At 46.3% G+C, this 21001-nt stretch overlaps 1 protein-coding gene across 1 annotated transcript in view; it reads right to left on the reverse strand.

Moving 5' to 3' along the window:
* LOC146185815 (ATP-binding cassette subfamily G member 4-like) overlaps positions 1-15141 on the reverse strand; it is an 88425-nt gene extending 73284 nt beyond the window's left edge. The window contains exons 1-2 of the mRNA XM_084606750.1: positions 14929-15141; positions 14239-14439 (exon numbers count right to left, since the gene is read on the reverse strand). Coding sequence (XP_084462876.1) covers positions 14239-14398 — 160 coding nt within the window. The 5' untranslated portion in view covers positions 14399-14439; positions 14929-15141. The remainder of the gene's footprint in view (positions 1-14238; positions 14440-14928) is intronic.
* Positions 15142-21001: the final 5860 nt, after the last annotated feature.

Raw genomic sequence — 21001 nt, forward strand, 5'->3', positions numbered from 1 at the left:
AAAAATCAAAAAGAAAAAAAAAAGAAGAAGAAACGTCGCAGCGGAGCCTATTCGAACCCAGGGATTTCTCGTGGGACGAGAGTACGTACTGTCGTATTGCTATCGCCGCAGCCGATTTCTATGCGTGCAGACTGCAACACACTCTCGCGCTGTGCATCTGTGCGCAAAAGCTTTTGCCCGTATGTAGCCTTTATTAAAAGTATACAGCCCAGGGGGTCTACTTCTGAGCGACACTACGTGGCTCGTAATGCATTCCCAGGTTTCCATACTTGCTGAAGGCAAGAAGAGTTTTCGTCCTACGTCCTTTCGAATGGCTAGGACCTCCACGATTATTACAGAAGTCATAATATACGGCTTAAAAGCAAACCCTCTGGGCTGTAAACTTTTGATAAAGGCTGTAGATACGTTCTACTTGGTTTAACTACGTTATGACAATGTCATTTTTGTTTGAAAACGCCTTTTATTTTACTGCGGTCGGTGCTGCTGCTTCCTTCTTTCTTTAACTTCATCGATATGTTAACGCGTGAATTTATTAGCAAGCGACGAGCGGCGCCGTCGAGCGAAGATTTATTCGGCCCGTTTTGCTTGCTTCATAGCTCGGTTAAGCACAGAAAATTTCGTTTACGCAAGGAAGCGCCCCGCGACTAACAAGTCAGACCTAGAGACGAGACCCGCTGCTTGTTTCGGCTTGTCACATAGCACCTTCCTCGAGATCCGCCTTCGCTGAGGCGGAGTAGAATGGCGTTGAAAAAAGGTCCAAACGAAGCGGTCAAGAGCGACCGCAGCTTAGCTATGGTAAGTGTAATGCGTGTTTGTATGTGTGTGTGTTGGGTGTGGGGGGGGGGGGTGAACACAAAGGGCGTCCCAGTAAAACCCTTCAACATCCCAGGCAAGTGTAACCAAGCTTTTAAGGGACATGGAAATGCCCCAGCCAAGTGAAACAAAGTGTCAGGTCAAAAGTTATGGGCCATTTTGAAAATCAGCAGGCAAATTCAAAAGTTTGCGCGGAGCGCCTGTTTCTAAGTAGCTTTTCACCGGAATTAAAGAACTAGAAAATGCTATCAAAGTCCATGGTGACTTTATAGACAAGCGTCAGCCCGTGACGTCAGTAGAGATGCGGCGGCGCTGACGACAGCAGTGACTTTCGAGGTTGTCGTGACGCTGGGGCTACGTCGACCCGGCCTTCACTTGGTAGCGTGCAGAGACTCGGGGTTGAAGAAGGACTGAATCTTCTAAGTTGGTGAAATATGTACAAGCAGGTTTACTGGCACTTTGAGAAAACGTATTTACAAGAATATTTACATGAAAAAGAAGGGTACATCAGCAAAATGACAAGCGTTAAGAGTTCTTAGCGAGAAGCGACTGGATGAGCCGTTTACCCAGGGCCCAGAGCGACATTTCGTGCTCTGCAGCGTCCTTAAAAACCCCCTATGTCCAGCCCCTCTCTGAAGATGCTGACCAACCAAATCCAGGGCACGCCCCTCAGGTATCGGCATCCAATCGAACACTTCACTGCACTGATGGTCTGAAGCACTGACTGGTCCGGCATTCATTCGTTGGGCGTGATCACTTGTTGGCGGGAAAAGCTTGGGAACGGCGAGGAGAGGAGGTACATTTCTATTCTTCAGCAAAGAAACCACAAGCTGGTTCTGACAAGGGGTTTTACTTCTCAGAAACCCGAGTGCACGTGGCGCCGCATAGGGCTCCCAACATTGTCCCTTTTCGACAATTGCAAATCTTTCCTGCATTCCCGGGAAATCACTTAATGGCCGTATGAGTCATGCTCCTTTCTTGTCCTGCACGTCAGCGGACATGTCACTCTGTCGTCTCCTTTGGATAGGAGGCATTCATCACTGGAGGATAGCACTTCTCGACTGGAAGGGTGAACAAAAGAAAGAAAGCACTTCCTGCTATTTCCCGCAGGGGGACGTTTCTTTGTGTTTTCCCAGACGTTCTCTTGACAGGGTCAATTTGGCATTTGCAGGTTGTCCACAAAGCAAAACATGCTTACAAAACAGGATTCCTGGAAACAGGCTCACTTAGAGCCATTGGACCATCACCACATATTCACAAAACTTTTCCATGCCCACAGGCGAACAATAGAGCGCGCAAATGCGGATGCACGGTCGTAACAGCCTCCTCCCCCGCCAGAAGAGACTCGGAGGGCAGCAGTCCCAGCTGCTGCATGAAGAGACGACTTAATGGCCTGCACGTGAACGCTTGAAGCTCGCTGTTGCTTGTCGCGTTGTCTTGATTGTTGTAGGCCAAATTGCTCGAGCTGTCTGAAACTCAACCACATGTCTAAACAAGCACTCGGCTCCCGTCTGAAGAGACCAGGTCAAAAGAAAACTGCCATTGTTGTTCGAGAAAAGCCCACTCTCAAGACGTTCAGGACCCACGTATTCCTAGAAAACCAAACGTGCTGCTTTACATAGTCACACATATACAAGCGCACGGAAAAAAAAAAAAAAAAAACCTGATTATCAATTTGGATACATGGTGAGGAACATCTCGGACCGCTTAGAAAGAGCGGCTAAGCGCGTCCGCATTCCCATTTAACTTCCCCTTTTTGTATCTTATTTCAAAATTGTACTGCTGTAAAATCAAGCTCCACCTAAGAAGGCGACTGTTCTTCGATGTCGCAGTTTGCAGCCAAGCTAGGGGACAATGGTCCGTCTCTACGGTGAATTTGGCCCCTCCAAGATAGCACTGCAATTTTTGAATGGCCCATACAATGCAAGCGCACTCTTTCTCTGACGCGCAATAAGCCCTCTCTCTAGAACTCAGTTTTCTGCTCAAGTAGAGCACGGGGTGCTCATTACCGTCGTCATCTCTCTGGCAGAGAACAGCACCTAGCCCTCGATCACTGGCATCACACTGGACCGTGAATTCTCGGTCATAGTCTGGAGCTCGCAATACCGGACGGCTAATCAGCACAGCCTTCAGGTTTACGAAGGAGGCTTCCTTTTGTTCGTCCCAGACTACATTTGTCGGTTCTGTCTTGCGGAGAGCGTCGGTCAGAGGGCTAGCCAAAGCTGAATAGTTAGGGATGTAGTGATTGTAGTACCCAGTCAGACCTAGGAATGCTCGAATTTCCGTCTTCGTGCTCGGCCGCGGATAGTCTGCTACCGCAGAAATCTTAATCTCGCTGGGTTTCCTGAAACCTTGACCTACATTGTGACCCAAGTAGTCCACGGTCGCCCTGGCCAGGCAACATTTCTCGGCCTTTACGGTTAGTCCAGCTTGACGCAAAAGGCTCAGTACAGCTCTTAGATGTACCATATGGTCCGCCCATGAGTCGGAAAAAACCGCAATGTCATCTAAATAAGGCACCGCGAATGTTTCACACCCATTTAAAACCCTATCCATGAGTCGGGAAAAACAAAATGGAGCATTTTTGAGCCCGAAACTCATCATTGTTGGCTGGTAGCTGCCCGTCGGAGTGACGAAAGCCGCGTATCGGCTGGCGCGTTCAGTGAGCGGTACTTGCCAGTATCCTCGAGTAAGGTCCAGCGTAGTCACATATGCCGCTCTACTGACCTGTTCTACTCTCTCCTCAATATTCGGAATAGGATACACTTGATCCCTGGTGAGAGAATTTAGCTTTCGGTAGTCTACCACAGGCCTAGGGTCTTTACCTGGAGCTTCTACTAAGATCATAGGCGAAGCATAATCGCTTTCCGAGGGTTTTATTACTCCCAATTCCAGCATGCGAGTTACTTCCCTATCCAGAATTTCTCTTTGCCTTGGAGAGAATCGGTAGCACCTTGATCGCACTGGCACGTCTGAAGTCAGCTCAATATCGTGCTCAGTCAAATCAGTTCTGCCTGGCCTGTCCACGAAGCAGGCCTCAAACTCTGTTATTATCTCGCCCAGATCGGACAGCTGGGATTTCTTTAGTTCTCCTCTCTGCTCCGTCTTTTTGAGAAGCTCCTGAGCGTTGCTTCCTTTTCCGCTGAGGCAAATCAAGTTGTCCCCCATCTCCTCGGGAAGGTTTAACGTTAGATTTACCACGGCTTCCCTCTGCTCATAAGGCTTCATAAGATTGCAATGATAAATGCGCACTGCTTTACGCCTATCGGGGATTTTCACTGCGTAGTTAGTGTCAGAAAGCTCTGCAACGACTTTAGCAGGTCCTTCCCACTGTACTTCGAGCTTATTCTTGGGATCATTGGCTTGCTCCATAGCTAAGTCCTCTCGGGTTCCACTTAAAAGTCTCGTGAGATTACTAGACACTGGCGGCAAGAGGTTACTTTCAAGAACGTCCTCATTCCGTGTCTTATCAAGCTCACTTTCATGTTGACTTATCTGAGATGCCTCGCTCTCAAAGTTTTCTGGCCCGCTATTTTCCGCATTTACCACTGTTTTAACTGCCGTTTCCTCCGCTGTTGATTTTTCTGAAATGAGCAGTGTAGCTAGTTCTCGCGCCTTTGAACGTGTTAAGGCCTGCACATCTCTGTCTCCGAAAATCAGAAGGCAAGCTTTGACCTTCTCGTAGTTGTCCGCGTCCTCCTTGTTTAGCCGCGCGACAACCTCCGCTGCCTCGCAGGGCAGAACCGTCAATAATCTCTGAGACCACGTGTCTCGCTGGAAGGACAGTTCTTCGCAAGTTCGCTCAAAGTTACCCAGATACAGACCGATATCCCCTGATATCACATATGGCTGCATGTACTTTGACATCTTGAAATCTGCCTCCTTGTTGAGAAGAGGTACCGCTAGCTGGGGACAATTGCCCGACCTCTTGCTCAACTCTACTTCTAATTTCCGGAGCTCAATTTCTAGCTCCCGCTTTTTTGCTTCTCTCTCAAGCTTCTCACGTTCGTGCTCCCTTTTCTTCTTTTCTCTCTGACGTTCGCGCTCCCTTTCCTCTTTTTCCCTCTGACGTTCGCGCTCCCTTTCCTCTTTTTCCCTCTCAAGTTCACGCTCACGCCTCTTTTCCTCTTTTTCCCGCTCTTTCTGCTGTCTGAGCTGTTCCTCCTTTTTTTGGGCGATGAGGTTCCATGCTTCACTGAGCTCCTCATCATCGGCTCCCAAATCTGTGATTGCCTTTATAATCAAAGGTTTTCGTGCCAAACCACTTGTATCAATTCCCAATTCCTCACACAATAACAACAGGTCCGGTTTCTGCAGCTTTTGTAGGTCCATGATCGCTCCGAGTGTCGGCTACTTCCAAAACAACTGTGCAAACTACCAACCTAAAGGCGTTTCCACACTCTCTTTACCAGTTCTAAAATCTAACCCTGTTCTAGAACCTGGTCCACATCAGAAGAAAAGCCAAGCACTCACCCACACATGCGATCGATGTTCCGAGCTGCCCTCTTGGCCGATTGTTGCGCCTGCTTGTTGCTTGAGATGCCACCTCCGATCACCAGATGTTGTGGCTTGTAGCTTCAGATCCACCTCCAATCACCAGATGTTGTGGCTTGTAGATTCAGATCCCAACGCTGGTCACCAGTCGTTGTGCTTGTAGATTCAGATCCCACCGCTGCCACCAGTTGTCGTGACGCTGGGGCTACGTCGACCCGGCCTTCACTTGGTAGCGTGCAGAGACTCGGGGTTGAAGAAGGACTGAATCTTCTAAGTTGGTGAAATATGTACAAGCAGGTTTACTGGCACTTTGAGAAAACGTATTTACAAGAATATTTACATGAAAAAGAAGGGTACATCAGCAAAATGACAAGCGTTAAGAGTTCTTAGCGAGAAGCGACTGGATGAGCCGTTTACCCAGGGCCCAGAGCGACATTTCGTGCTCTGCAGCGTCCTTAAAAACCCCCTATGTCCAGCCCCTCTCTGAAGATGCTGACCAACCAAATCCAGGGCACGCCCCTCAGGTATCGGCATCCAATCGAACACTTCACTGCACTGATGGTCTGAAGCACTGACTGGTCCGGCATTCATTCGTTGGGCGTGATCACTTGTTGGCGGGAAAAGCTTGGGAACGGCGAGGAGAGGAGGTACATTTCTATTCTTCAGCAAAGAAACCACAAGCTGGTTCTGACAAGGGGTTTTACTTCTCAGAAACCCGAGTGCACGTGGCGCCGCATAGGGCTCCCAACATTGTCCCTTTTCGACAATTGCAAATCTTTCCTGCATTCCCGGGAAATCACTTAATGGCCGTATGAGTCATGCTCCTTTCTTGTCCTGCACGTCAGCGGACATGTCACTCTGTCGTCTCCTTTGGATAGGAGGCATTCATCACTGGAGGATAGCACTTCTCGACTGGAAGGGTGAACAAAAGAAAGAAAGCACTTCCTGCTATTTCCCGCAGGGGGACGTTTCTTTGTGTTTTCCCAGACGTTCTCTTGACAGGGTCAATTTGGCATTTGCAGGTTGTCCACAAAGCAAAACATGCTTACAAAACAGGATTCCTGGAAACAGGCTCACTTAGAGCCATTGGACCATCACCACATATTCACAAAACTTTTCCATGCCCACAGGCGAACAATAGAGCGCGCAAATGCGGATGCACGGTCGTAACAAGGTGTAGGCAAAAGCCCGAGCCGTCTGCATTGGATGAGCGTCGCTTGCTGTGTTTTCGAGCATAATTCCTGATATCCCTGCAAGCTGTGGTGGGGTTGGTTGCGTCACGAGGCACTAAAAGGAAAATGGCACCTGTTTTCACAGGTTTCTTGCGGTCGGATGAAGATGAGAGGGAATGGCAGCGGCGTTGAGCGCGACAAGTAGAACCTTCGGCGAAGGATTGCCTTCGTGGCTCGTGTTGCACTCCTGTATTGGAACTTGATCAGTTAGTTTGGAACTTTTATTATTTGTGATTGCTGTTCGGCCGCACGGCAAAGAGTGCATTAGCAAACGCTTGCAGCTCGTGCATGTTTTGTTGTATACACTATCAAGTTATACGAAGTTTTGACGCGATAACTAAACAGATATCTTTCACTCGACGTGTTACAGCTCGCATTTCAACCACTTACATGCTCAATGACAATGCTGTTGAACTAAGAAACACTTACAAATACCTTGGCGTGCACCTTCAGTTTGATCTAACATGGCATGACCATATCGACCTCACCTTAGTTGCTGCTAACCGTTCACTTGGTCTTCTTAAACGTACTCTCAAACACGCTCCTATCCATGTTAAAAAACTTGCTTATATCACTCTAATACGCCCTAAAATTGAATATGCCGCGGCTATTTGGGACCCTGATCAAGCCTACGTTATCACCAACATCGAATCCTTGCAGAAACGTGCTGTGCGTTTTATTTTTTCAGACTATACTCACCTTTCACTAGCGTCACAGCATTAAAACGACGTGCTGAACTGGAAGACTTATCATGTCGTCGTAAACACGCTCGGTTAACACTTTTCCATAAGCTTTATCACCATCCACTACTGCGCAGTGATTTGTTTCAGTCACCAGATGTCATTTTTCCATGACTTGATCATGCTTTTAAAGTTAAACGCGCAAAGTGTCATTTATCATCTTATGCCAATTCATTCATACCTCGCACTATCATTGAATGGAATAACTTGCCATCGCACATCGCTACAGAAACTACCATAAAAAAAAAATATCCAAGAGCTACTTCGCTGTGACGGAAGTGTGTAGAATATTTTGGTGTTGTTTTTCTTTCCTCTTTTGATGTTATATTTAATGGTTCTTATTGTAATTGTTGCTAACTGCATCGAGGTTTTTACAATTGTATCCCCCCCCCCATGTAATACCCTCCTTTGGAAGGCCTTTAGGGGCAACCTGAATAAATAAATAAATACTCCGTGAGCGTATTATCTTAATCGAAGGCAGAAAAGCCGCGCTGTGACATCGCATTCACCTGCAGTACTGTCCGCGTATATGTTCGTAAAGAAAAGGATGCAAAAGTTACTGCGAAGGTAACTGCAGCTACCTTGAGCCGTCACTCCAGCGCGATATTGCCGGAACAGGCTCGGTCTTGTTAAGTATAGCTTTTTTCTGTTTTTACATTCGCGAGTTTCAACAAGTAACTCATCACTGGTCCTAGAAAGCGAGTAAACATCGTTAGGATTGCGGCAAAGTCACGCAGCAAGATTTCTCAGGTTATTAATTTTCTCTTGAAGGTCATTAGGAACTTGACGAACGAATTAAATATCCACGTACAACCTAGCTCTGATCGAGCAGGATATTTAACTATGGTATATATGGTATATTGAGTTTAATTTACCAAAGTGAATTCAGCTATGAGGGGTGCAAAATAACCAGAACAAGATGATATGCATTTGAATGAAAATATTCCGAGTATATTAAAAAAGATCAGCAGATCGCCTAAATTTCGCTGCAAGCGACCGTGGAGAACTTTGCATTTGCGCTCGTGCACCTCTCCTATAGTGCAAAGAGAACAAAATGAGAGTATTCTTAAAAGCCCTCATGTATATATTAACCTGTGAATGACCTTGAAGCGTCTATACAATGAAACAAACGTGAAACTTTTTTTTTTTTATTGACCAGGATAAGACAAAGTTGGCAGCGCGCACTATAGGCGAATGTTACAAAGAACTAGAAGATTGAGTTCTTTTTTATTAGCTGAAATTCTGTCACTTCAGTTACAGGTACAGTGACCTGGAAATATGATTTCTAGTTCCCTATAGTTCCAGGTAATATTGTTCTTTAGAGTGAAGGTGCTTAGAGCAGCGAAAAGGCCATCAAAATTGTCGTCATAAGAAAAATACACTTCCAGTCATTCATATCGTTTTCCTGCTTTCATGCGCTAGCAGATAGGCCCGGGAGTTGAACAGTGTTGACTATTAATTTTTCTTATACGTTGCGCTTTCACATTTTCATTTAACTTAATCAGTCACTACAGCCGCCCACCGTAGCCGCGCGCTGTTGAGGCCACGGCGAAGGAAGCAAATGCAGCTTTTCACACAACCGAAGCTTACACTACAGTATATTCGCACGCGTGAACTGGTTTCGAAGGCAGCGTCGCTTGGCGCTGTGTAGGCACGCTGCGTTTTTGCCAAGGAGGTTATGTAGAACTTTTATATAACTTCTATATAGAAGTTCTATACAACCTTTTTGGTTTTCGCCTACACCCCATGTCGCTGCCAATCGCAGCGCCACCTTCGTTTACAAAAATGACGCTTGTCTATAATCTGCTAGCAATTTTGGATAAGCCGTGCTATGTTTTGTCTTCCACCTAATAAATATGCCCTCTATTAAAAATTTATATACGTATACCTGTCATTATAAATCTTGGTAGTGTTTATATAGTTTGTGCTATTTCCGAGTTGTTCGACCTTGATTGGGGTTGAAGGTAGAAAAAATAAAATAGAATAAAAATGGTTCTTCGGCACAAAAATGCTACAACGAAAACCCGAAGACGCGTCTCAAAGAGAAAAAAAAAGATGCGCTGTTCTCTACAGCACTCTCCCCGATGGGCTTTTGCGTAAGCATAGAGCGAGAGACATGCACTAAAAGCGGGTCAAGGACAACCGTAAAGGAAGCAAATGAAGCTGTATTTAGGTGCCTTGCTGGAAACACTGCAGGCAGCCGTTTTTCAGGCCAGTCTACGTTTTGGCAGCTACAGCTTCTCAACTCCACGAGATAAAACGCTACCGCTAGCTCTCCGCAAGAACGTTCGCAGAAGTAGCGAATAATCATGCGAATATTCTTTGCGTTTGGCGCATGATAACCATAATTACGTATGCGCCATAAACCCCCATGTAACTAACTGCAAATGTTCGATTCGTATCCGATTCGGCTCGCGGATAAACTATTCGCATACTCGACATCGAAGCAAGACAGATCGTATTCGATTCAGTTTCGAAAAACTGATATTCGGACACCCCTAGCTGCCACTCGAGCATACATAGCCGTTCGGAAAAAAAAAAAAAAAAAAATCCCACGCGAGACACAGCAGAATGGCTTATACCAGGCTCAACATTGCAAATCGGCTGGTAAGAATAATGTCACGTGCCTTCGTAGAACGTCGGCGGAAGATGAAGAAGAACGGTCGGGTAGATCGGTGAAGAAAAAAGAAGAGCAAGGGCAGAGGAACGTTTGTACGCTTCGCCGCAGTCCTGTTTGGACCGATCCCTGTAAATAAACCCCCCGTGCGTACAAAGCACGTAACAATATAATTGTTTGTTGAGCTGAGCCAAGTGAGATCGACTTACTTTTTTTTTTTCGTTTTACAAGAAACATGTATTTTCATAAACTACACACCGCTTATCTATAGCTTCGAATGGCGCCGGAAGTTGGTCAGTATGTAGCCATGCCGAACAGACAGACAGACAGTAGTCACGAAGTATGCATGCGCGTGTTAACTGTATAATTAGCCGTTCTGTTGAAGCGTATGTGTAAGACCACGAGCACTTGTTGGCCATGAGGTACAAAGGGCAGTCCAAGAAACGAAGCTGTTTCAACACAGCACATGTTTCCATTTATTCCTAGCACGACGCTGCGTTGCTTTTGCGTGCACGCTGCGTAGGAGAATTTTCCTCGTTGCGTAAGATAGGTGATTGTTAGCAGCGCCAATGGGCGGTCACCGCAGGAAGCACTCAAGTGTTCTCCTATTACGTTTGCACGGATGGCCGTCACGGCCACAGGAAAGAAAGAAAAGCGCGGTGATGCGCGGACATCGCGTGCACCGGGAAGGTGCGTATGTGAACTTCCGAGTAGCTCCTAAGTGAGCTATGTTGAAATCGTCTCTAGTTTGACGTCGGCTCATTGGCCGTTATGGACGTTTTTGAAAAGCGCGATGATGCGCGGACATCGTGTGCACCGGGAAGGTGCGCAGGTGAACTTCCGAGTAGCTCCAGGGCGAGCAGCTGTGTTGAAATCGTCTCTAGTCTGACGTCGGCTCATTGGCGATTATGGACGTTTTCGTGAAAAGTGCGACTGCGGTAGATGCTAGCTGCTCATTTTTGTAATATTTATTCGGGAAGCCTGGAAATAATAATAATAATAATAATAATAATAATAATAATAATAATAATAATAATAATAATAATAATAATAATAATAATAATAATAATAATAATAATGATAATAATAATAATAATAATAATAATAATATAATAATAATAATAATAATAATAATAATAATAATAATAATAATAATAATAATAATAATAATAATAATAATAATAATAATAATAAAAGAAAAGTTGCGCATTGTGCTTGTTCGCAAGCGTATAAATATTCGCCTGCGTCAAATTGGGTGCCATGACATCAGCATAGTTCCAGGTCTTGGAGGTTGCCTTTAGATGGGGGCGAAATGCAAAAACGGCCGCTTGTTGTGCGAAATTTCAACGCGCTTGTAAGAAACTCCAGGTGATCTATATTAATACGGAGCCATCCACAACGGCGCCATTCTTCGGGACAGGGGGAATTCGTTGTTGCGATAGAGGTTTAAAAGAAAGCACCTTTTCTCAAAGGACTCATTCGAGCTGAGAGGGGTTAACACTCGTAGGTGCTCCCCCGCAATCACATGCACTCGCACGTGCTCACGCACGTGAGGGTGAGTGAGACGAAAATGCGAGCATCTATGGGTGAGCCTGTCAAATTATTATTTCTCGTGTGGGGACGACTGTACAATGTGCGACGTTATTCTCAATGCCCCATCTTCACGAAGCATGGCGGCCTGGCGCGTTAAGGTACGCAAAACTGCACACTGCGCAGGCAGACACTGTCGTACACCTCTTCCCCGGCTGCAAAGTCCTTGTAAATGCTTGTAGGCTCCTTGCTACTTCCGGATTGTTGACATATTGGTCGGAACAGACCCACTCTCTCTATATGCGATAAAACTACCGTCATAATTAATCATCCCGTAAAGTTTAATTATTATAGGAAGGAAGAAAACAAAAATAGAAAGGCGGAAATAATGAGGCTAGTCAATGCGCCGTCGAGCATGTGAAACATATCAATTGGCAAGAAAAATAAAATTTTATGGTATGTTTATTACGGTTTTTACATCAATTAGGAGGCTAGAAACAAGAAACATCGTATGCCAAGTTTCATGTTACTAGCCTCGTAATTGATGCGAATTCAAATTTACTATTATTCTATGCAATGTCACATTCTACAGTCGGAACGCTACTTAGTAAGCACGAGAATCGCATGCGGAATAAATTTAACGTCATTTGAAATCTGCGAACTGTTTCTTCGAGCTTCCTTCCCTCTCGAAGCAACCAGGGCCGGCGAGTAAAGCAAGGTCAACCTGTAGAACTCCATCCGGTTTCATGCCTCTTTATCTTGCATAATAAAGCAATATACTCAATCCTGTATAAATATGCGATATTTTTCAATACAAAAGCGCTTGCCAAGCATGAACTTCATCAGAGGAGAATTTGAACTTGCCCTACAGCTCTATGCCTGCAAACCGAGGCACACCAAAAACGAAACCACGTAAACATGCAAAGCGAATAGACGTGCAATTGCAATGCAATTAAGCAACGAAACCAAAAAATAACGAAATGAAAGTGGACGCCTATGGCTTTTAGCCAATCGCAAGCTTTCTTTTCGTCCCATTATTTTGGCTGTGTTTTGCCATCTTCCTTGCGTGATAAAAGTGCGCATGAGTTTGAAAACAAAACTTAATTATTTTAAAATTCAGATACGTAACCGCAATGCACTTTGGTCATCCTCCAGGATCCCTTGGACGTCTGGCGCTTGTGCTTTAGCGAACGGGCTGTGGCAGCCATATCTGAATTTCTGTTATCGCTTTTTTTTCTTCTTCTACCTATTAGAGCTTTGTTTTCAGTAAGAGTGCTATTTTTGTGGTACTAGGAGCTGGTATTGTATGGATACGAGCCACAAGTGCACTTAACATAGCTTGCGCGCTGAGAAGGCGAGAGCATGAATGTGTTATCGTGAGTCCACATGTCGTCATTTGAAATCCCTGTCCTGAGCTACCCTCAAACTTAATTACCAGTTTACGTTACGTGCAACGAGAGATCGAATGGTAGCATCGGAGCGCTGTACGACGAACGGTAGCGTCACAACTGTAGGTGCGCATGTAGTCGATTCGAATCATTGCCACACACATGCCTCCAACCTGACTAGCAGATAGATCATAAGTGGGATGGATGGAATATAGGAGCATCCCCTTTGAAACGGGGTGGTAGCAGTTGCTATCATGCTCATTTTTCCCCCTATATCTTCATTATTTTTTAGATTGGTTAATTGTACCATCATTCTATTTACTGAATTTTTGTTTCTACATTACTAAAGTTATGTCACTTTTTCTGCTTTTAAGCCACCATACTTCCAATCGCTTTTTGCTTAGCTTCCACCGCAGGTTCATTCCTCCGGCCACTGGTAGTTCTAAACCTCAGGGCCTCAGGAAGAGTGAGTGCGCCGGCATCGACTTCCAGATGGACACCATTACATTCGAGTATAATATGGTTAATTGTTTCTGTGAATTTACTACATACAGCACATGCGTCATATTTATTGTTAAATTTCTTTTTGCGAGCTGCGTGTTCTAAAGCACCCTGATCTAGCTTCAAAAAGTAGGGCACTGCCTCTTGAGTTATCAAAGCTTCCTTCCTGATCTTTTTCCACTTTCGGTATAGTTCCACACTCTGTTTCTTTCCCATAGAATTTGTCCAATTTTTACCTTCTGTGTTTTTCACCCGTTGCTTAACGCTTTTTATTTCTTCGTCCTTGTGACCAGCATACTTACTGGTTAGTTTCCTAGTTCTTTTCCTTCATTGTAAGTCAACGCTTTTTGGGAATCAAAACGGTATACGACACCACTGTGAACGCTGCACAAATAAAAGTTGCGTCACAGTTTTAATACGAGAACACCTATTTTTGGCATCACTTCCTGCTCACGCCACTCTAAGGCAAGTAAGGACTTCTCCGTATAAATAAAAAACAGCAGCTACGACACCATCCGCTGTGAACGCAGTTGTCTGACCTCCATTCCCAGCTAAATATATGGAACGAGCCAGATGCAGCAACGTACACTGCGCTCCTTACTACGCTGACGTGCGAACCGAACCGTGTAATTTTCCGTTTTAACCTTTCACACCAGCCTGAATAGCACGGCTATAATATTGTTACGGACTTGTTCTCAAACAGAGCACTAATTTTAGCAAAATTTTAGGTTACATTACAGGTTATGCTAGTATTATAAATGAAATATCTTCTCATGTTACATCGCCATGTTGTTAATGTTTAACGTATACGTCATGGTAATGTTCCTCAATGCTATCAGTTAAATTCATTCCTCACGGGTGTCGAAAATGGGGCACACCGCAAACATCGCCTTCCACGAAAAGAAGGCAGAATCTGCACTCACCGACGTAGGAGCTCCCATCGTTGCTCCTCCTGGAAGAATTTCTGCGCGGCGATTCCGTCGACGCCGACGACCTGTTGCCATCCTTCCTCGGCTGAACGCTGCAAGCGGCTCCGTCCGACGGGGTGCCGAGAAGGCTGTCTTCCTGCCGCGATCCAGGCATCGCCGGTAACCGCCTGTAGACAGCGTGACGGTATGTCTTCCCTGCAGAACAGTCAGAGGCACCGCCGCGAGGTTCACTCACACGCGCATCTCCCGCACACAAGCACACATTACTGTAAAGCACGGAACTTTGAAATAAACCAAACAAAATCCGGCCGTCAGCTTCGTGCTACGAGCTTCCTCGCGCAAAGCCGCGACAACAGCAGGAACAGCTGATGATCACACTTGATACGGAGCGATCACAATTCAGCGCACGGTTCAAATGCGGAAGGCACCTCTGAGAACGCAGAGAGAAACGTCTTGCCCTTTGTCTACTGCTGACAAATCGAGCGTCACGTGAGAGGACAGAGGTTGCGAACAAAGGAACGAGCAGCGTTCTCCCTTGCAGCGTCGTCAGGGCGAATTTTGAGAAGAAAAATTGAGGCCGGGTGCTTTGCACTAACCACGAGGCGCTACGCTACGCGTGCTGTCAGCTGTCCCTGACTCACAGCTGGCTCCTTCTCATCTTTCGAAATGTCGATGACGACTTACAGCGAATGTGACGTGTGCTGTCGGCTGCTGGTCGCCGACGCTCTCGCTCGTTCTCTCGCCTACTTTGAAACCTTACAGCGCGGCGTTGGGCTAGTGAGCGGAAGCGGTGGAATGCCGGCGCACCAAGGCAACTGCTGAGTCAAAAACGGTCTGCGCGCGCGCGAAAGGTGCAGCCAACTCAGTCGGCGGACGCTGAATTCATCCTCCCCCTTCTTCCTCCTCTTTTTACTTCCTCCCTCTCTCAGTTCAGGGCGTTGGGGTGCACGTGCACTCGGACAAGAAACCGTGCCGCTGTCGTTCCCGGTGCAAGTGCACCCGCGCCGCTACCTACCCTCCTTCTCCTACCCTCCCCCTACGCTTGCATGCAACGAGCAGCTGCACGCAGCGCTCTCCTAAAGCCTGGCTTTGCTGTTTTGTTTCGTCCGTGGTACCGCTCAGACGCTGCCGCCGACTCACGCAAGCGAGGCGTCAACGTACGCGCTGCATCGTTGGCCGTCGCGCCCGCCTTGGCCCTCCGACAGTTTGGGCAAGAATGGGCTGCCGCCGGCGCAGCGCAGCACTGCCCTTGCCGGCAGCAGACAAAAGAATGGAAACAGTAACTAAAACGAGGAACGGGAAGGTCAGTTGATGGAAACGAAAACGAAGTAAACAAAGAACGGTTGGCCTTAGGGGACCGGTATGAAGCTCTCAGGAACTGGTCCTCGCGCGGATGTTGAAGCTTTTCTGTCGTCGGCGTTATGACATGTTTCCTGCAACTGTGACACCGTGGCCAATAAGAAAACGAAGAAATCGAACGGTTGACTGCAGCATACGGATGCTTTTCTTTTTTGAGCAGGAGCGTGGGGGTCATACTCAGAAAATGGGCACCATGCAGTCTTTGTCAAAAGTTTCCAGCCCACGTAATGCACAGTCTTTACCAGAAGTTTGTAGCCCACGCTCCACATGATTGAGAAAGAAGGTTTCAGCAGGGGGTCCTTGTCGAAGTTTTAATCTTTTCGGGACCGATGCTGTACCGCGTAAGGAAACAAGCTCCAACGCGACTGACACGTCTCTCTACCTGGTGCATACTGAGTAACGACGTGTCACGGATAGCTGCGCCGCCGTTAGGGAGCGCATAGTCGCTTTGCCGCGGACTACAAACCTTTGTGCAAGACTAGTGCTCGGACACTTGCGCGCGAGCGATGCAAACTCGTTGACCGTCTGTACCTTGTAAATTATGTACAAAGCTCCCCCTGTCCTTTCTTCCTATCGATTCCCTCTCTACTTCCCCTCGCTATCCTCTCCCTTTCCCCTTTTCCTTCCCGCCGGCCGCAGCTCAAGTGCTTCAGTTTTTTAGATAGCAGTTGCCGCGGCCGGCAATACTCTTTTCCTTCTTTTTGATTATTAAAAAAAAATAAATAAATCAACCACTACCACCCACCATATTCAACGACGAAGTACCATAGGCAGCACCAGTCGTAACGCTGCTCTCAGGCATGAGCCGACTGCTTGACTCTTCATGTAGATTATTCGGCAACCTATTTTCGTTCGCGGCAGTTATTCGCACAAAATTACTAATTAAAGTTACTCGCTCACATAGCTGGCAGATTTTTTAAAACCATATGGATTAAGGCATTTCGAAATAATGCTATTGCGAGCAGTTTGAAATACCGAATGTCATTACTTACAACGTTGCTTCGAAATGTCGCCGATCAAAAACTCTTCCTTGATGAGAGAGAGAGAGAGAAAAAAAAACACACTCATGACAGCTTCTAAAGGTCGTAGGTGTGGTTCCGAATTTATTTGAATTAGCTCTCATTACCCGCTGGAATTACTTATTACGAGGTGACAGCCCAGTGGTGAAGCCTAGTTCGCGCCTATAAAAACTTAGATGCATGAAACTGAAGCTATCTGTAAATGCTTCAGTGCTGCCGCTGTTCTTATGTATGTGTGTGATTTTTGCAAAGCACCAAACAACTCAAAATTTCAAGTCGCCTTACCCTATCACCGACCTGCGAGGAGCTAACTCGCGCCTCACGTGCATTAAGAGTCACACAACTCAATGCCTCCAATAAGGTCAGTGGATATGTGCTCGTCACGATCAAGGGTGCAGAGGCATACACAATGAGAGACCACAAAACATTTTATAAACATTAAAATCTACTCATTGCTCTCTCTTTGGGAAGCTTTTTGCAGGATGTTTCGCCTAAGACTGCCATCAATTTATACAATAGCCTTCCTGAGTGGTCAAGACCGCTTTCTTCAGCAACAGATTATCAGCAGTAGTTCGCATAACAGCTCACATTTAGGACGAGTCAACTATCAGTTTGGCCTACTAGAGTATTGAATAGTTAGCTTCCTAGTTATCACAGATTCTCCATTTGTCATTTGTTAGATGCTTCTAGCCCATCGCAAGAACTATCCGTATAATTTTTTTACGTAGTCAAAAATGCCGTTTCTTCGATTCCTTTGCAACGAAAGGAATTTTGGTGTCGCTCACGGACAAAATCGAAACCGCGCGCCCACGAATAACGGTAGACAGGCCTACGACCACAAGACAGACATTGACGCGTCACATATGTGCTCTCTAGCAGTGCTCTCAGGGTAGAGCACTGCATGGACTTGGGTCGGGGTATAAGCTGTTTCGCCGGAGCCAAGCGTGAAGTTGTCGGCCCGGGCCGGGATCGGGCTTACAATTGCGGGTTCGGGTCGGGCCCGTGCCTAGAGGGCCGATGCCTGACTTTTTGATTCAGTATATTGCAGACTGAAGGACATTTTGGCCCTTATAGAGCGGCAGGTGGTTGAACAGGAGGTCTTCACCACGGCTTCCTTCATAGCCTATATAGCTTCCTTGGGATATATGCAAGACCTTTTACTTTTCGCTTCTATTGAAAGTCCATGAATTTAACACGTGAAATCGTAATCATTAAAATATTGTTACGATGCGGCAAGCTGATGAAGAAAGACGACAGAACATGACCGATGGTGATGGTAGATGACGTTTAATGAATTGCTAGCGGGCCTAGCGCGAGCGCCACTGCCCGCTTCTTCCTCCTTGCTGGTCTGTAACAATATAAATGTCATTCCACTGGCTGCAAGGACGCTTTAATGTCTATACGCGGACCCAAAACATGACTGATTAAAACACTTCAGGGAACAGAATGTAGTTTTCTACGCATGTATAATAACTTTTTTATTTGGCTCTTGGAACTTCTGACCTCCTCTATGTTTTCTCTGGTCAAGTGCGAGATCAATGTCCAAAAAGCCGACAAGATGAATACTCCTAATCATCATCTTGTATTGAATTAAAAAAAAAAAAAATTGTTCAAGCGTTCCTGAGATTTAAACTTCCTTGTCCGCCAAATGAGAAATTTACCTCAAGCGTTACTATGAGAACGGACCTGGGCTAGGCCCGGGCTTGGCCTCATTCCGAGATTTGCGGTCCGGGTCTGGCTCAGTAGAGCGATTACTTAGCTGCCCTGGTCCGGGCCCGGGCTCGAGATTTGGAACCGGGACACGAGCCTCAGATAACAACCTGTAGAGGGCTCTACTATAGGGCATCTAGGCATCCTAGTACTTTCTCCGCTTGAAGCCAGGCTGTGAAGCGAGAACACCCGCTGCGCTGTGTGGCGCCAGGTCGTAGGCGTGGTCACCGCTCTTCGTGGACGCACTGTTTAAGTCCATTCGTCTGTAATTGGTGAAATGTTACCGATCCATTATTATTTAACCAGCCTGATAGTGAACACATTTTAGCTGTATTCTGATACAAACCATTTCTGACAATGCTGTGCCGAGAAAAGCGCTCTAACTCAAAAAGTATACTTTTTTGAATATTGCTCAAAATGTCAGGCGAAACACTCTGTATGTTGCTACACGTACGTCTGTAGAAATGGTGTGGAGGTAGCACTGGCAGTATAAAGTTATCTTACACGATTTTCAGTGCCACTGGAACCTGTAAGGTCTCACCGTTCCCATTCAGAATGAATACTAAACTGCATATTCAACGGAATATTCAGCTGACTGCACCCTTCTCGTCATGGAATACTCACGTACTCGAGAGTTATTGGAAAGCAATGGTGCAACGTTGCAGGCGTTATTCAAGGTGGCCATTGTTTTCTTCCTTGTTGTGACCGGCCAAAGCAGCCCAGAAATTCAACCGGACGCCAAACTTCTCCGGCGAACGCCTCCTTTACAAAATCCGGATACTTTTTTGCAAAGCACCGGTGCACCGGAGGCGAGCCGTGCCAAGGGGAGAGAAGCGACGTGTTTGAACATGAACTGAGCATCCAGACAGCTCGGTGCCGTGGCCCTGGCAGTGGACCCCTTCTCGCCCCGCAGCATATTTGAAGCAAAAGCGCAGCAAGCTCTCCCATTGGCCCTGCGAAAGTGCTGCCGTCGGATTGGACCATTTGAGCGTCAACGGATTCTCGGTTACGGAGACTCAGGTGATTCTGCTCGAGAGTGAGTTCGTCACTAGCGTCCATTGGGAGCAGTTCGCCCCCTGAGAGAGCGGACGCGGCGGAATCTCCCCGGCTGTCGCTCCCCGGCCCCAGAGCCGATCTCGGTATGTAAATGCCTGTAAATAGTGTATAAAGCTTTTTCTTCATCTCACCAACGCCGACTCGGATTCATCGCCGTCATACAGGGAGCTGACAGCCCTCGTTCACGAAACGGGTGACGAGAGCTACGCAACCAATTCTTTGGCACAACCCTGTTGACGGTGAATACTGTGTGATAACCCCACCGGCACAACAGCCTACACGATGTGCCCCTCATTGGCATCTGTTACTGCCGACAGCGAACACTGTGAAGTTGGTATCGTTAAACAGATTTAAATCAACGTTACACATTTGCCTCACTCACTGCAGACGAATTTCAATGGTGTATATATACAATTCAAATGCACGTTTAGTTTGTAAAGCTTTCAATTTCACTACCTCCTTTAGAGAGTATAAAGGAGGCTATATGTCAATACAAATGGAAGAGAAGTTCAAAAAAAAAAAAAAATGTACATAACCAAACAGAGATAAAAGTGAAGCATACAGATATAAAGTATGTATATGGTTGGAAACAGACGGTATCTGCGTGCCAGTGCAGAGTTCGCAGCATACACACACCGGGTCGGTCTAAATGTATTTTTGAAACGCATTGTGCTGCTTCTGGATGCTAATTTTCCAAGGTGCGACAGGTGACTAGCCTCCCCGATCGATCTGCTAAACTAAGAACAATTACCTTTACTGTACAGCCTCTATGAGCTCAGAGTTATTGTTCTCATTCTTTCGCACTCGTAGTTGGCAGTAGCGTTCTAAAGCAAGTAAGTTGTAGAATATAAGGAAGGAAATTGAAGGGAAGTCTGACCAAACATTACCACGAAGCCTTGCGTCTAAATGTGTGCAATAACTTTCAATGACCCTTCTATTTTTGCCTTATATTTCGTGGCTAACACCTTCTCAAGGGTACGTGTTATGTCAGCTATTAGACAATAAGGAGGGGAACGTAGAGCAAAACTAAGACAGGTAATATGGGTGATATATATAAGAAAGAATAGGTCGAGAAAAGGCAGGTGGAAAGAAAGAAAAGAAAATAAAAGAAGTAGTCACGCTGCGGATTATGTAGGAACTGCTAACTGCTACCCACAAGGCGCGGCTCTACGCCGCGGTGGGTGAAAAACCACGACTCAGGTGTATCGTGAACGAGAGCGCAAGTTTGATCCAGACTATGCAGCGGCTGGTCATCGACGGATCGAAAAGACGATAAAGGCCATGCACTGAGATTCCGGTGCACAGTAGGCCAGAAATTCGAAATTTATAATCCTCAGCCGTCCACTACAGCGTGACTTGAACTCCATATTGTTGCCACAAAGCATAAAACAATTAACTATTCGTAGCGCTAACGGCCTTAACGACTTGTTTTCGTTGTGAGAATGTTAGGAGCGTACGTACGCCGACAGCATCTATTGGAGTGATAAATGTGAAAGTTCAATTCGAACCCGGATTATTTTATTAAAGGGGGAGGAGCAATAGGAATGGCGACAAAAAGTGCGTGCAGCAGCTGAAGCCGGTGCCCTGCGGTTTCAAGCTTCGGAGCGCGTAGT

This window comes from Amblyomma maculatum, chromosome 6 (genome assembly GCF_055883805.1).
Source record: "Amblyomma maculatum isolate TAMU_Amacu chromosome 6, ASM5588380v1, whole genome shotgun sequence".
NCBI lineage: Eukaryota > Metazoa > Arthropoda > Arachnida > Ixodida > Ixodidae > Amblyomma > Amblyomma maculatum.